Below are 18,646 nucleotides of genomic sequence, written 5' to 3'. Positions count from 1 at the left end.
CCTCTTAGCTAACTCGATCAAATGAAATAAAATGAATGCTCAAAATAAAATTTCTTCCATCTTTGCTGAAAAGTACAATAATTTTAAAATTCAATTGAAAGAGTTAGATTCCATATAGAAAGAAATTATGAATTTTACAGGTGACATAATTCTTCAAACGATACAATTCATAACTACTTAACTTCTCAAATGACCCAGTATTCCATTCGTACAGAATTTTACTGGCTCCGAGTGTGATTTGCACTCGGCTACCACGTGAGACTGTATGAATTTATATGCACGATTTACCAGCCAAGCAGATATGTGCTTATGTGGCTCAGTCGACTAAACTGGTGTGCTTTGTGATCTAATGCTTTTCGGTTCAAGTCGCGTTGTTGATGTCGATATTTTGATTTTTATTCCTTTCGTTTTAAAACCGTGTAACTTTCAAACCACACAATTTTACATTTTCTTGAATATAAATTTGTGTGAAATATAACGCTCCATTTATGCGCATCTGATAAGATGTAAAATCACAAGAATTTTTCGGACTGGGCAGATTTTAATCCAATCTTGGACCACTCTAATGACCTACTATATCAAAACATTCGCCAGTTGATTACAAACAACTTTTGTGAAGACTCCAACTACAAAAAACTAATATAAGTATAATAGAGAAAATAATTTTGTCATGCCAATTGTCCGTTTCGAACCACTGTGCATTGTGAGTTCCTGTTAATGTTTATAACTATTTTTTTGCGACAAACATTGAGATTTGGTCCTATTACCTTTATTCGGCAACATTTCACCATCCTTGTGACTTTCATAATAATACAGGAGACGTGAATATAAAATCTCAGTTTTTAGACCAAAACGAAGTTATCGTCATTTTTATAATTCATAAACATCAAATTATGGTCATACTACTATATTCACGTCGCCCAAAAATCAGGCCAGTTAAGAAAAACAAAACAGTTAGTCAAACAGTTAAAGATGAAAAAATTGTTGAAACTAACTAATCCTTTAAAAATTTACAAATGTCTCGTTTTGTTGTTTCAACGAATAAAACTTACAGTATCGAACCAGATTTTCTGTTGTTAGGTTGGGATAAGCTCAAGTTTAATAAGTTTCACAATTTTTTTACTTTGCGTGTTCAAGTGCAAACAATGTTTATTGTTATCATGGGTGAATGTTTTTTTTTCAAGCAGCTTCGAGGAAAATGTTTTTTCGCATTATTTCAAGTCAAATCAGTGATTGTAACGAACGACTGATTCTTCAAAACCGAGTAATAAATAAAAACGCGGCGAGCGACACTCCTGTGCTCCATGATGGAAAACTACTAAAGATATGTCAATTCAGAATACGGAATGATAAAATCATCTGTGTAATTTACGGTACTTTAAGGAAAAAATATTAATACAGTTCATTTCTTCGTTTCCAATGAAAATTCGCACTTTCATCTTGAATCTTCCTATCAAACGCTGCACACCTCCGGAGTAAACTTCCTTGGTACATTTGTTCCACATTTTGGCCATCTGAGTTGCGTCCCGAGCCGTTTTCCACTTTTAGTAAGCATCCGTTATTACTTAAAATCGCTCGATGGGCCGGGCAGTTGTGTGAATTTATAACTTTATTGATGAAATCTACGTTTTTGTCGCGTTAGCACTAGATGACTTCCCGGCAGTAGTGACAACTCACCAAATCTGACGAAAACTTCACGGGACCTTTATCGGCTTTAATGGAAGTACACAGATGAAAATATTTTGTGAATTTACATCTATTTTCATGCACATATTTGTAGCAGGAAATTAAACACAAAGTTACTTTGCAATTCTTTACGTTTCAATATAATTTGAACGCAAAACTGAGCGTTAATTGAAAGATACAGTTATATTTATTGAAAAACCAATGGAATTCAATTTAGTTCTGCATCAATGATGGTTTTCAATTAAACTTTCGATTCAACTGTAATCAATTCCATATTACTATAGATTTAAATGTCGGGTAATTTCAAAAATTCTTTCTGTGTAGTACGCGGTTTTTGATTCGTTCTTCCTTGTACAGTTTCGAACCAGTCGTCTTATTCGTCACGAACACTTTGGTCTTTGCTCCGCAGCTGCATATCCCTTGCCAAATCATCAGTTTTTTGGCAAATTTATCCATCGAAGAAAACCTAAACATCGCAGGAAGCTGTGCAAAATCCAATTTGACGTAGGTTCCATCGTCGATGAGCAGGCATCCTTGGTAATTCACCGCCTACGTCGTTTATTCGGTAACCACACCAAATCTGGACCCTAAAGTTTCAACAGTATTAGAATTTGTTCATTGACCACCTTCGGAAATTTTTGCCATGAGCCTTGTAAAATTATAAAAAAAATTCAACAAAAGCTTTAAAAAACGTCCAAGATTTTTGGAATCAGTGCAGGCATTTCCGAAAAAAAAATAAGCGGAAAACGAAAACTGAGATTTATTGGCTGTGTCACTTATATGATCATTTTTCTGGAATCGAAAGTGCTCTTCATACTTATCCGATGACACAATATAAGCTTTCAAACGAGTCCACGATTGTTTAAATTGATCGAGCTGAGCCGAATGGTACAGAACTCTAAGATTTTCCGGAACTCCGATCAAAAGTCGTTTCTTTTTCCACTCTATAAGGAAAGTAAAAAATCATACAATGAGGATTTCCTGCTGTATTAACTTTGAGTGTTGTTTCCTCTTTTAGCGACTTGTTAAATGTTTCATAAAAATTGTGTTCCTACATAATCAGAATCGCAAACTCGATGTCAACGTTTTAACTTCAAACGTTTTCTCACCAAGTATGCTATTACCTCGGGTTCCTCCGATCCAAGCAGTCCGTGGCTCCGAAATTCCATTGAAAACAAAAAAAAATGTAGTCTACTGCCGCTACTTCCTTTTCTCTTTCCGACGTTCCGGAAATAAACAATCATCGCCGCCGCCGTCGTCACTTGACCGTGTCCCGACGCGCATCCGATTGCTTCTTCCGTTACGGTCCATCGGACCTCAAGTTCATAATCTTGATAATACGTTTTTATTTTGTCCGACGGGCGGCGCCGGAATTATAAATATTTACGATGTGTTTAAAATTCCGCAGCTTCTGTGGCGCTGTCTGTTTTATTTATTCCGACTGATCCAACCGTTTCAATTAAGTTCCGAGTTGGTGCCGAGCGAAGGATGCTTTCAGTTGATTTTTTTACTACCACTACTACTAGTACTACTAGTACTACAACACTCATGTTATGAACTGATATAGCCTACTATATTGGCATCGCCTGCAGTGCATAATGATAACCCTAGCGACTGCAGAGTCGAGCCTACTGCGAAAAGCAGCAGAACAAAACTCGAAGGGGTTGGGTTCTGTTCACATTCTATTTCTGTGAACTCATTCGGAGTTTAATTTAATTAAAAGTAAAGGATAAAATAAGAAACCCGACGGAATAGAACTGGTGAAAGTGAATGAAAATCGTGAGTTGAATGGAAATGATTCTGAGAGCAGCTTCAACGTCGCTATTCTGAAGAGAAACGTTTCATGGTTTTGCAGGAACGGAAGTTATTATCATAATTTTCCACTCCGATCAACCACAACCACTGATGCTAATATATTTTTACAAGCAAACACTGCCGGAATGAAATTTTTAAAATTATGCATTAAGAAATCAAGTTAACTTCTAATGAATTTATTGGAAAAATTTTCGCTCCCTCGTTTTATCACCGCATCAGCACTCATATCATAGTCCATACAAACATCACACCTGAGATTAGGAAGTAAATGAATGTTTGAAAGTTTAATTGCAATTAACTTTACAATTTATTGCCCTGTCTTTCCTTGCAGAGCCCGCATCTGTACTTCACGACGACATCGAGGGGGCGAAATACAGTCCATCGAGCGACAACCCGGAGCATAAATCATTAGCATGAATTCCTACTGGCATGCGGTACTCCAAGGGACCATAAAAGTCACCGCCAGCAACAACAGCAACAGCAGCAGCACAGTTTGCACAAGTGTTATAATTTACAACCTGTACGGCAACAATCACATTGTTTGAAGTCAAAAAACAAAACAGAACAGAAGAAGACGCAAAGAAGATAACAAACAAACAGGCAGTTCGGCAGTCCAAGGAAAAGAGAAAATCGTGAAGTGTTTGTAATTTACAATTTCGACCTAACCAAGTGTAAATAGTTAAACAGTAGCATAACGGCATAAAAAGTTTTGTTGAGATATTGGTCTGGTGTCTATTGTTGAAGTTGTCTCTGTTACCCAGTGTATGCGTGGGTGTGTGTGTGTGTGCGCGCGCGCGGGAAATTGTAAATAATCGGAATCGTTGAACCGTTTGTGGTTATAGTTTGAAAACAACCATAGAAATAGATCATAAAGCAACGGGAAAATAAGTCATTTTACTCCGGTAGTGTATTTTCGGTGCAACAAAGTTGCTGTGAGCCGAAACCGAGGAAGTTGAGCGAAAATTTTGCTGTGAGCAAGAAGCCCATTAACAGTGAGGAAAAAAGTGAGAACAAACGAAAAAGTTTGCATCCAGACGAGTTTGTTTGACGAAAACAAAAAGCGGTTAGATTCGGAAGTGAAGCAGTAGGCGAAAAAGAGAGTTGTTGCGAAAAGTTGCCCCTGAATTAACAGAGTTGTGAAAAAGTTAGGCGTCACCATGGAAACCGAGGAAATTATTAAACTGGTGGACGGGATTTATAAGGTGAGTTTTTAGTTTTAGGGCAAGCAAAAACTAGTCTGATATGAACGGCAGGTTGACGTATGTTTATTCGGTAATTCTTTAACCAAAATTTTGCATTCAATGCAATATTTGATTTGGATCTGCAAAATGAAAATTGTCGAACCTCGGTAGTGACAGGAAGTGTTTTTTAGTTGTAAAGTTGTCTTATGCTAGTTTTAGATGTGATCAGTATCTAACGGGGAAAACAGATTGGAGAATGACATGCGAATGCAACTATGTAATGAAAACCGCGAAAAGGTTTTCGCAGAGATAGGACTCGAACTAGTAGCTAGCTCCTAACCAGGAAAATTGTTTGGCAATTAAACTACCCTGCCTATGGAAACAAATTGACTAGAAGAACCAAGCATGTTTCGCATTACTTGGCCACCACAGCGTTCAATTGTAGTCCTATCTCTATAGAAATCCATCGAACACGCACCGCGTCACAACTCTATTCTCGCTATTTTGCTTTGCCGCCAGACACTGATTTGAGATCAGTGATTCCTCTTGTTTCTTTTGCTGCCTGTGGGGAACAAATTTAATTCAAATCAAAAACACCGAACATTTCTCACTAGTTTCTTTCGATAGCGTTTAAATCCACCCAGTAATAGTGCCGCAATAGTCGACTGATGCTTACTAGTAAATTTCCTTCTGCCATGGCAGTGTCTTGGAAAATTGCAAACATTCTCTATTGATTTTATTTTCAGTGACTAATTATCCAAAATACGTAGTTTTTTATCTCTAAAAACTGAATTCAAAACTCAAAAAAACATAAAACACTTAAAAAACTCGAAAAACTCCAAAAAACTGAAACAACTAAAAAAACTCAAAATAATCAATAAACTTAAAAAACTCATAAAACTTGTGCAACGTATAAAACTAATAAAAATCACAAAACTCATAAAACTCATATAACTAAAATAAGATAAAAAACTCAAAAAACTCAATAAACTCAAAATAACTAAAAAAAACTCAAAATACTCGAAATACTTGAAATAATAAAAATACTTGAAATACTTGAAATACTTGAAATACTTGAAATACTTGAAATACTTGAAATACTTGAAATACTTGAAATACTCGAAATACTCGAAATACTCGAAATACTCGAAATACTTGAAATACTCGAAATACTCGAAAGACTCGAAAGACTCGAAAGACTCGAAAGACTCGAAAGACTCGAAAGACTCGAAAGACTCGAAAGACTCGGAAGACTCGGAAGACTCGAAAGACTCGAAAGACTCGAAAGACTCGAAAGACTCGAAAGACTCGAAAGACTCGGAAGACTCGGAAGACTCGAAAGACTCGAAAGACTCGAAAGACTCGAAAGACTCGAAAGACTCGAAAGACTCGAAAGACTCGAAAGACTCGAAAGACTCGAAAGACTCGAAAGACTCGAAAGACTCGAAAGACTCGAAAGACTCGAAAGACTCGAAAGACTCGAAAGACTCGAAAAACTCGAAAGACTCGAAATACTCGAAATATTCGAAATACTCGAAATACTCGAAATATTCGAAATACTCGAAATACTCGAAAGACTCGAAAGACTCGAAAGACTCGAAAGACTCGAAAGACTCGAAATACTCGAAAGACTCGAAAGACTCGAAAGACTCGAAAGACTCGAAAGACTCGAAAGACTCGAAAGACTCGAAAGACTCGAAAGACTCGAAAGACTCGAAAGACTCGAAAGACTCGAAAGACTCGAAAGACTCGAAAGACTCGAAAGACTCGAAAGACTCGAAAGACTCGAAAGACTCGAAAGACTCGAAAGACTCGAAAGACTCGAAAGACTCGAAAGACTCGAAAGACTCGAAAGACTCGGAAGACTCGGAAGACTCGAAAGACTCGAAAGACTCGAAAGACTCGAAATACTCGAAATATTCGAAATACTCGAAATACTCGAAATACTCGAAATACTCGAAATACTCGAAATATTCGAAATACTCGAAATACTCGAAATACTCGAAATACTCGAAATACTCGAAATACTCGAAATACTCGAAATATTTGAAATACTCGAAATACTCGAAATACTCGAAATACTCGAAATACTCGAAATACTTGAAATACTTGAAATACTCGAAATACTCGAAATACTCGAAATACTCGAAATACTTGAAATACTCGAAATACTCGAAAGACTCGAAAGACTCGAAAGACTCGAAAGACTCGAAAGACTCGAAAGACTCGAAAGACTCGAAAGACTCGAAAGACTCGGAAGACTCGGAAGACTCGGAAGACTCGAAAGACTCGAAAGACTCGAAAGACTCGAAAGACTCGAAAGACTCGAAAGACTCGAAAGACTCGAAAGACTCGAAAGACTCGAAAGACTCGAAAGACTCGAAAGACTCGAAAGACTCGAAAGACTCGAAAGACTCGAAAGACTCGAAAGACTCGAAAGACTCGAAAGACTCGAAAGACTCGAAAGACTCGGAAGACTCGGAAGACTCGAAATACTCGAAATATTCGAAATACTCGAAATACTCGAAATACTCGAAATACTCGAAATATTTGAAATACTCGAAATACTCGAAAGACTCGAAAGACTCGAAAGACTCGAAAGACTCGAAAGACTCGAAAGACTCGAAAGACTCGAAAGACTCGAAAGACTCGGAAGACTCGGAAGACTCGAAAGACTCGAAAGACTCGAAAGACTCGAAATACTCGAAATATTCGAAATACTCGAAATACTCGAAAGACTCGAAAGACTCGAAAGACTCGAAAGACTCGAAAGACTCGAAAGACTCGAAAGACTCGAAATACTCGAAAGACTCGAAAGACTCGAAAGACTCGAAAGACTCGAAAGACTCGAAAGACTCGAAAGACTCGAAAGACTCGAAAGACTCGAAAGACTCGAAAGACTCGAAAGACTCGGAAGACTCGGAAGACTCGAAAGACTCGAAAGACTCGAAAGACTCGAAATACTCGAAATATTCGAAATACTCGAAATACTCGAAATACTCGAAATACTCGAAATATTCGAAATACTCGAAATACTCGAAATACTCGAAATACTCGAAATACTCGAAATACTCGAAATATTTGAAATACTCGAAATACTCGAAATACTCGAAATACTCGAAATACTCGAAATACTTGAAATACTTGAAATACTCGAAATACTCGAAATACTCGAAATACTCGAAATACTTGAAATACTCGAAATACTCGAAAGACTCGAAAGACTCGAAAGACTCGAAAGACTCGAAAGACTCGAAAGACTCGAAAGACTCGAAAGACTCGAAAGACTCGGAAGACTCGGAAGACTCGGAAGACTCGAAAGACTCGAAAGACTCGAAAGACTCGAAATATTCGAAATACTCGAAATACTCGAAATACTCGAAATACTCGAAATACTCGGAATACTCGAAATACTCGAAATACTCGAAATACTCGAAATACTCGAAATACTCGAAATACTCGAAATACTCGAAATACTCGAAATACTCGAAATATTCGAAATACTCGAAATACTCGAAATACTCGAAATATTCGAAATACTCGAAATACTCGAAATACTCGAAATACTCGAAATACTCGAAATACTCGAAATACTCGAAATACTCGAAATACTCGAAATACTCGAAATACTCGAAATATTTGAAATACTCGAAATACTCGAAATACTCGAAATACTCGAAATACTCGAAATACTCGAAATACTCGAAATACTCGAAATATTCGAAATACTCGAAATACTCGAAATACTCGAAATATTCGAAATACTCGAAATACTCGAAATACTCGAAATACTCGAAATACTCGAAATACTCGAAATACTCGAAATACTCGAAATACTCGAAATACTCGAAATACTCGAAATACTCGAAATACTCGAAATATTCGAAATACTCGAAAGACTCGAAAGACTCGAAAGACTCGAAAGACTCGAAAGACTCGAAAGACTCGAAAGACTCGAAAGACTCGAAAGACTCGAAAGACTCGAAAGACTCGAAAGACTCGAAAGACTCGAAAGACTCGAAAGACTCGAAAGACTCGAAAGACTCGAAAGACTCGAAAGACTCGAAAGACTCGAAAAACTCGAAAGACTCGAAAGACTCGAAAGACTCGAAAGACTCGAAAGACTCGAAAGACTCGAAAGACTCGAAAGACTCGAAAGACTCGAAAGACTCGAAAGACTCGAAAGACTCGAAAGACTCGAAAGACTCGAAAGACTCGAAAGACTCGAAAGACTCGAAAGACTCGAAAGACTCGAAAGACTCGAAAGACTCGAAAGACTCGGAAGACTCGAAAGACTCGAAAGACTCGAAAGACTCGAAAGACTCGAAATACTCGAAATATTCGAAATACTCGAAATACTCGAAATACTCGAAATACTCGAAATATTCGAAATACTCGAAATACTCGAAATACTCGAAATATTTGAAATACTCGAAATACTCGAAATACTCGAAATACTCGAAATACTCGAAATACTCGAAATACTCGAAATACTCGAAATACTCGAAATACTCGGAATACTCGAAATACTCGAAATACTCGAAATACTCGAAATACTCGAAATACTCGAAATACTCGAAATACTCGAAATACTCGAAATACTCGAAATATTCGAAATACTCGAAATACTCGAAATACTCGAAATATTCGAAATACTCGAAATACTCGAAATACTCGAAATACTCGAAATACTCGAAATACTCGAAATACTCGAAATACTCGAAATACTCGAAATACTCGAAATACTCGAAATATTTGAAATACTCGAAATACTCGAAATACTCGAAATACTCGAAATACTCGAAATACTCGAAATACTCGAAATACTCGAAATATTCGAAATACTCGAAATACTCGAAATACTCGAAATACTCGAAATATTTGAAATACTCGAAATACTCGAAATACTCGAAATACTCGAAATACTCGAAATACTCGAAATACTCGAAATACTCGAAATACTCGAAATACTCGACCCAAGTAGCAATGCGCAACTAGTTCTGATACGACTAAGTCCAAACTATGTTGCAACAAGAGCACGAATATGTTTTTTAAGTTATATTGGTTAAAACAAGGTGACAACAATGTTTCTTCATAACATAACTAGTTACGAAATAGTTATTTAGGTTTCAAATCACCACATATTTTTGTCATAGTGAATTAATTTTAATTTTTAAGCTATCGTTATTTAATCCAAACATATCTTTAATAACAACTATGCTTCTAGCTACTAGTTGAAAATAAGTTTATTTGACTCAAATAGTAGCAACCCGTAACTAGTTCTGATACCACTTAGCCCAACTATGTCATACTGGTTAAAACAAGGTGACGGTAGTATTTCTTTATACCATAAACTATCATTTGTAAGTTATCGTTACTTGATTCTAACATATCTTTTATCACAGCTATGGTTTTAGCTAAAAAGGTTTTCGAAAAAAGGTTGCGAAACCATTATAAAAACGTAAGATTCAGATAGCTATCGATAGGTTTTCCCAACGTAATGATAACGGAAACACAACCAAAAAAACTTTTGTTGGCTTGAATATGGCGATCACACTATGGAGTCGCAGGAAGTGTATAAAACATAAATAAAACCAGGATATTACTTTTTTCAAAACTACTTTTTGGGCGAAAATAATGAAAGGCAGAATAGTCATTTTCTAGAATAGTCGTTCACTATCATAAACTCGAAGAAAACAATATATGGATTAAACATCTATTGTTATATTACAATATATGAATTTAAATTTAAAATTTAAAATTTAAAATTTAAAATAATTTTAATCACTCTACTAGGATTAATTTTGAGCATTCTGAACAAAGAGTTTTTTCGTTGTTTATTGTTCATACCTTCATAAACAAATTTAGATTGAAGGCGCATAAAAAAACAGTTAATTAAAATTGAATTCCGCTCGACAGTTTTAAAATCGTTGTGAAATTTTTACCTTGTATCAAGTTTGTGATTTCAAGTACTCTACTAACTTTTTATTGCTGATAGAAAAGTTCTCTGGATTCATTCATTGTTTATAATGTCGATGGTGACTAAGTTTCAACTAGTTTACTTGAACACAAGTTATTTTCAAGTTATGGAATGATAAGTTATTTCAGTATGGTATTACAACGTAACGACAACTTATTTTTAGCCGACTTAACAACTAGTAGAAACTGCGCTTTTTGCGTCACGGAAGTGGTTAGATATTAGTCACCATAACTTAAATTTCTGGTTGCAAACTAGTCAGAAATAAGCTAGCGTAACAAAAATTGTTACTTGGGCGAAATACTCGAAATACTCGAAATACTCGAAATACTCGAAATTCTCGAAATACTCGAAATACTCGAAATATTCGAAATACTCGAAATACTCGAAATACTCGAAATATTCGAAATACTAAAACTTTAAAATTCTAAAACTTTAAAACTCTAGAACTCTAAAACTCTAAAACTCTAAAACTCTAAAACTCTAAAACTCTAAAACTCTAAAACTCTAAAACTCTAAAACTCTAAAACTCTAAAACTCTAAAACTCTAAAACTCTAAAACTCTAAAACTCTAAAACTCTAAAACTCTAAAACTCTAAAACTCTAAAACTCTAAAACTCTAAAACTCTAAAACTCTAAAACTCTAAAACTCTAAAACTCTAAAACTCTAAAACTCTAAAACTCTAAAACTCTAAAACTCTAAAACTCTAAAACTCTAAAACTCTAAAACTCTAAAACTCTAAAACTCTAAAACTCTAAAACTCTAAAACTCTAAAACTCTAAAACTCTAAAACTCTAAAACTCTAAAACTCTAAAACTCTAAAACTCTAAAACTCTAAAACTCTAAAACTCTAAAACTCTAAAACTCTAAAACTCTAAAACTCTAAAACTCTAAAACTCTAAAACTCTAAAACTCTAAGACTCTAAAACTCTAAGACTCTAAAACTCTAAAACTCTAAAACTCTAAAACTCTAAAACTCTAAAACTCTAAAACTCTAAAACTCTAAAACTCTAAAACTCTAAAACTCTAAAACTCTAAAACTCTAAAACTCTAAAACTCTAAAACTCTAAAACTCTAAAACTCTAAAACTCTAAAACTCTAAAACTCTAAAACTCTAAAACTCTAAAACTCTAAAACTCTAAAACTCTAAAACTCTAAAACTCTAAAACTCTAAAACTCTAAAACTCTAAAACTCTAAAACTCTAAAACTCTAAAACTCTAAAACTCTAAAACTCTAAAACTCTAAAACTCTAAAACTCTAAAACTCTAAAACTCTAAAACTCTAAAACTCTAAAACTCTAAAACTCTAAAACTCTAAAACTCTAAAACTCTAAAACTCTAAAACTCTAAAACTCTAAAACTCTAAAACTCTAAAACTCTAAAACTCTAAAACTCTAAAACTCTTAAACTCTAAAACTCTAAAACTCTAAAACTCTAAAACTCTAAAACTCTAAAACTCTAAAACTCTAAAACTCTAAAACTCTAAAACTCTAAAACTCTAAAACTCTAAAACTCTAAAACTCTAAAACTCTAAAACTCTAAAACTCTAAAACTCTAAAACTCTAAAACTCTAAAACTCTAAAACTCTAAAACTCTAAAACTCTAAAACTCTAAAACTCTAAAACTCGAAAACTCGAAAACTCGAAAACTCCAATCTGCAAACTCCAAACCCCAAACTCCAAACTTCAAACATCAAACTTCAAACTTCAAACTTCAAACTTCAAACTTCAAACTTCAAACTTCAAACTTCAAACTTCAAACTTCAAACTTCAAACTTCAAACTTCAAACTTCAAACTTCAAACTTCAAACTTCAAACTTCAAACTTCAAACTTCAAACTTCAAACTTCAAACTTCAAACTTCAATCTTCAAACTTCAAACTTTAAACTTCAAACTTCAAACTTCAAACTCCAAACTTCAAACTTCAAACTTCAAACTTCAAACTTCAAACTTCAAACTTCAAACTTCAAACTTCAAACTTCAAACTTCAAACTTCAAACTTCAAACTTCAATCTTCAAACTTCAAACTTCAAACTTCAAACTTCAAACTTCAAACTTCAAACTTCAAACTTCAAACTTCAAACTTCAAACTTCAAACTTCAAACTTCAAACTTCAAACTTCAAACTTCAAACTTCAAACTTCAAACTTCAAACTTCAAACTTCAAACTTCAAACTTCAAACTTCAAATTTCAAACTTCAAACTTCAAACTTCAAACTTCAAACTTCAAACTTCAAACTTCAAACTTCAAACTTCAAACTTCAAATTTCAAACTTCAAACTTCAAACTTCAAACTTCAAACTTCAAACTTCAAACTTCAAACTTCAAACTCCAAACTCCAAACTCCTAACTACAAATTTAAAGCTCAAACCTCTATATTCCAATTTTTGATCTGCAAACCTAAACCTAATATTGAAATTTATTGTACAGCAAAGTAGCCTCTCCATTCGTGCATGGTTTCACGTTCAGTGTGATATGTGGCACCGTCCTGTTGGAACCACATGTTGGCCGAGCTTACAAATAAGTCTGTTATCGGAACTTTCCTGCATTGATCGTAACGTGACTGCATTGTAGGAAAAGGGGAACAATTATGCCACCTGCTCAAAAGTTACATTGAGCAATGCATTTTTCGGGACTTGAGGGTTTTTCACTCCCAATTTGTTTCGTCGAAAATTCTGCAATAGTTCAACGATTTATGTACGGTTTTCTGTCAAAGCACTAGAAGTTGTCTTAAGCTCAGTTTTTATCGTTTATCACTGTCAACGAGAAATAAACTGAGAGGGATGATAGATGAATAAAATAGCGATAAACTGAAAATTTGTAAAAAGTTGTCTCCAAAGGCAGGACTCGAACTTGCAAGCATTATCATTACCATGGAGATGTTCTACCAGCTAAACTACTCTGGTACATGTTGAAACACGTTCCGTAATCAAATCTGTGGTTTAGTTTTTCAAATTAATGTCCTGACTGTTTTAAAACATCTGTATCTCATCAAAGATCCGTTCTTACAGGTAAAAAAAGACCAGCAATCCGCTCAGAAAAACCAATTTGTCTTCAACTAATTCAAATGAATTTTTTCAAATGTCACTTCCGCCTGTCCGACCGTTCTTGGCGTGCCATTTAATGGAAGCCAACGGGAATGAATGAGCCACTTTGTCGTACTGCCATGATGCCAGTACTATTAGTAGTAGTAGTAGTAGTCACGTCACACGTGTAAATCTCTACCTTAATGCGTTTCACTGTAATTTCGTCAGAACCAGCACGGGAAGGTGGCACCACCGTACGGTAAGTATGTAATTTATGGGAACCAATTTTTCTCTCGGCCCTCGTCTGTCAGGAACACGTTTCTTCTGCTGCGTCCTAACGTACCGAAGTCGGTTCCCGTAAGGATCGATGTGGAATTCATATTTAGCTTCGGAAATTATGTTCTCCACTGTTGGGAAAACGGTGCCCAATAGGTCATCATCAGCAGGTGATGCCACATTAGAGGGAAACGTGCAAATGAGTCACAGTCTGTCTTGCTGTGCTGAACAAAATGTCTATCCGTGCAGCAATCCTTTCCATGTTGGGCCCGGAGGAACGGGGCATAAGATGAATTGGGTGGCAGAACTCTTTGTAGTACAGTTTTCGAATGTTCCGGAGGAATCGGCAACAGTTCTCAACTTCACAATGAGCTCTTCTTCTGGTCTTTGAGATAGAAATAAAATTAATGAAGATGCGATAATTTATACGCTAGATATGTATGTCAGTTCTACCTTCGGAGAGGGCTGCTCCGTCCGTGTTGCGTTCGTCAGCGGTAGGAATGACAGGTGGTTTCGACCTGTGGAATGAGCAGGAATTCCACACATTCCCTATGCTACCTACGTTCAGGGCTTGTGGCTCGGAGTCGCACGGATCGCTAGCATAATGTCTCTGTTGAACAGCTGAGTGAGTGTTGTTTGGATGTGGAGCAGCATAAGAAAAGCTCCCAGCACTAGTCGGTGGGAGTCGGGGAGGAAAGTTGTTATTTCTGGCCGGGAATGATGCATCAGTCGAGCATGACTCTTCGGGGTACCGCGGAGAAGAAAGGCTTGCCCTAATGAAAAAGGATGGCTGTCATTTTTCAACTCGATGGCATTAAGTCATTGCCGGAGATGGCAGTGTTGAACGAGTTCAGTAGGGCTCTGGGTGCTGCAGTGACACGATAAGGGAGAAGTGTATTACACTTTTATTGTGAAATGTGGTTGCGTTTTTTTTTCTATATGTGAAGGTATAGTTTCATGAGGGATGCTGTAGCTTGAAGCTCAATTTATGATTCCGGAATGGTTCGTTTTCTCTGATTACATATTAAATGAAATTAACTTATTATAGTTTATGGACATCGATATGAAGTAACTTCGCAGCGGGGTTGGAGTCCTTCCGGAGAGCTGCTACCCTATTATTCAACCAATACAATATAACAACTTACAAATGATCAATCTAGTTCCTGATTTCAAGTGCTCAAGTGCTACTTCAAACCTCCGTCATTGGTTTACGGTTTACTATAACCGTACACAATCTTTACGATAATTTAATTTGATATTTAGTCTTTCGTTTACACTAGTGCATTATTTGTAATGACCGTTTTAAGTTGACATCAGTGGCTTCTCGTCCTCATGTGCACCTCGTGCACTGCACAACCGATCAAATTGAAGGAATTAACTGCATCGCCATCCACATTCAATCTCTATTAAATCGATAAAAGCAGGTCAAATGGTATCGAATTTTCGAATCGGATTATTCGGATCGAATGTGAAAACTTGCATTTTTGGATTCGATCGAGTGATACTTTCGTATGGAATACTCGAACTCGATCGAGATACTGAATGCTAAATTTCAGTTTCAATCGAAATAATCCATTTCGAATGAAGTACAGAAATTTGTTGTCCTCTGTCTGTGAGAACTTGTATGCACAACTCCAGTAGACGCTTCAGTGGCATATGCTTATGGCAGTTGAAAACAAATTGCTGTCTCAGTTGCAGCGTCGAAGCGATTTTAATACTAAGGTTATTGACAGATCTTCTCGACAAGCGAAGCGCTAAATTCTTCTATTGTATCAATGATTCAAAATAAGTTAAATAAAAAATCCCCATCCGAAAGTATTTCATTGTATTGGAAAACACAAGCGAATCTCCATTCCTCAGTCTTTAGTTTTCACTTACAATGAACTGTTACATCTGATATCATACCACATAAGCAGTGCACAACTAGTACATTTTGTGACAAGACGCCACTGGTTGACATGGAATACAAATGCACTTCACGAGAGCGTTTACGTTAGTGTTTTGTTGGGAGCGGAAAAAGGAACAGAAATTTGGTAATAACTCTGTTTGTGGGCAAAATACATGAACATAGTGAGTGAGGAAAATGATGAGGATATTGTAAGCTACAACTTTGTTTGATCATAGCACTGTTTATCTTGTACAGGGAGTCCCACGAAAAATTTCGAATTTAGAATTGCAAAAATAAAAAAAAAACGTTTGAAAGATTTCAATGATTATACATATACTAGCTGACCCGTCGAACTTCGTCTCACTTGAAATTATTTTTTAAATTTATCTTTTCCGACAGCAGAATTGTCAAACGGTAATGCTTCTTTCCATTATTTCACTGATTATTTAGCCCAAAATAAACGAATTACGACGAATTCGTATCCAACACATTAACTTCGGCCCGAAAAAGAAATTTCATACAAAATTATTGTGAACATGTAAAAAGATTTTGTTACGGAAAAATTAAGTGAATGCACCGATCGCCATCTTATCCTTTGAGTCAGTGCATTGAACAGAGATTGTAGATCTCTATTATGGGGCAATTTACCTTTTTAGGAAAACAGCCATTGTTGCTGAGTTGAGTTGAGTTGAGTTGAGTTAAAGTAGACTGCCCGTAGTTGCACTTCGTGATTGACCGAATGAGTGAAAATGAAAATGCACAATGAACCAACAAAATGATGCTTGGGAGAGGCGAATCATTCTCACTGTGCATACCCACTGATTCAAAACTTTACATAAAATGGTCAATAACGACGCCGGCCACGACCAAAGGCTGTGCTACTGAGGAAGGGAAGGAATGCGGGTACCACTGCATCTCCACGAGTATCATGGGATAGGAGATTGGTTAGTAGGGAGGGAAAGAGATCTGGATATGTTTTGGTAAACAATATGATCTCAACAAAACCTGATTTTCGATACTCAGGAGAAACATAATTAGTAAGAAAAATATAAACAATCTCACCAGTATCCCTTTTCTCCCACTCGCTCTGCTGTCAGCAACGCGAGATGAAACACGACCACTAAAAGAATAAAATAAAAACACTCGCGAATGGGTCCGCTGCAGATCGACCCTAGACCTTCATTCTGAATGGCACGATCGACTTGTAAACTTTCACACATTCCATAGAAATCCGACAACACCAATAATGACATGCAAACGGCGCTTCGATCGGTTAACAGGTTAACATAATTGAATTTTGGGGTGGTAAATTCTCAGTTTCCGCCGCTTGAGCATCTTTAGTTTCGCGGATCAATATTATTCAATACATATCACTCTTACTACTAAACACACACTTGCCACACCTGCGTTATCACTCAAAATAACTATTTCAACCAAATTTTTAACTGTACGTATCAAACAACATATTTAAATTATACTTTTTTGAGAGCAGCACCAGGACACCGCATCGCACTCCCAGTGATGCCAACTCTCCTCTCAGGAAAACAGCCATTGTTGCAAAACGCAAAATTAGTTTTCTTAGCTGTCTTCGAGCAGAAATTCAAAACAGAAATATCAATTTGTTTGGCACATTTTTTCTGAATAAACTAAATGGCGTTGAGTTCGGTCTTGAGAGTCAAAATCAGAAAGAATTATATGAAAAAATTTGCAATTTTTCTGTTCTAGCGGAGTGAATTTGAGGAGTGATTATACCAGTATTCTTCTTATCGTTCAAGCCAATGCATAAAACAGTAGTAGTAATGGTTTTTGAATGCCACGATTTCTCCTCCCGATATGGTATTGACGATATGCATTTGGTAATTGGTCAAGCAATACAAAGTTCGAAAAATGGAACGATTTGGCTTAAGCAGTTTACAAATGTCATGATGTCACAAGCAGCCTAAGCATCCTGTAATCCACCCTTAAAATTTTACTCGAAGCGGCTGAAGGAACTTCAGCATGCTAAATGAAAGAAAAATCTCTTTATTTGAAGCAGAATGTGTCATTAATTCGTTAAAAAAATCGTTCTATATGTTAATATGTTCAACTCACAATAGTCAACATTATTTATCCAACTGATCACATTGTACACAATGCATCCACTGGTAATCGATGTCAGAACTTTTGATCCTGCTTACGATATATCAAGAACAGTCAAATGCGTTCTACCAGTCATTTGGCAAGCAATGATTGTGATACCCTATTTAATACGTGTTTCAAAATAACGAATCACATGCATGTAAAATCTCCACCCAAAACTACTCGTTGCGCGCCAAACAATTTTCCAACGATCTAGTATTCTTTTATTCAACGGCGAAATACTGGACATCTTCTTGCGCGCCAAACATCAATCGTAGATCTTTGGCGACTTTTTCAGTGGAAAATTCCATTGTCCATACAAAACAACTTTATGGATTCTTCCCACTTTTTCGGCAAATTTTCCTAATTTGTTTGATGTACGAACCCGGTGGGGGTAAAAACTGATCAAACAAAAAATGAATCATGTAAATCCGTCCATCCGTTCTTACGTGATGTGATTGCAAAGAATGATCTCTACATTTTTATATATATAGATCTAGATTTGAAAGGTTGATTCTAGAAATTTTTATGGGAAATAATTTCGTTCGAATGATCGCCACGGCTCGCTTGGCAGTAGCCAATCCGATCCACCTAATTTTTAAGTACACTTTCAATTGTTTCTTGCCTTATGTCATCAGTAGCAACTTTAATTTCGTGCATGAGATTTTCAATTGTTTCTG

The 18,646-nt window shown here is 36.1% G+C and overlaps 1 protein-coding gene across 5 annotated transcripts in view; it reads left to right on the top strand.

The window, feature by feature from the left end:
- LOC131429962 (zinc finger CCCH domain-containing protein 13) overlaps nt 1–18,646 on the top strand; it is a 370,899-nt gene that overhangs the window by 295,154 nt on the left and 57,099 nt on the right. For all 5 annotated transcript variants that reach the window (XM_058594511.1, XM_058594506.1, XM_058594507.1 and 2 more), the window contains one exon: nt 3,833–4,703. In XM_058594511.1, coding sequence (XP_058450494.1) covers nt 4,659–4,703 — 45 coding nt within the window. In that variant the 5' untranslated portion in view covers nt 3,833–4,658. The remainder of the gene's footprint in view (nt 1–3,832; nt 4,704–18,646) is intronic.

The sequence above is a fragment of the Malaya genurostris genome, chromosome 2, assembly GCF_030247185.1.
Source record: "Malaya genurostris strain Urasoe2022 chromosome 2, Malgen_1.1, whole genome shotgun sequence".
Lineage (NCBI taxonomy): Eukaryota > Metazoa > Arthropoda > Insecta > Diptera > Culicidae > Malaya > Malaya genurostris.
This window is presented reverse-complemented; position numbering and strand designations above follow the sequence as displayed.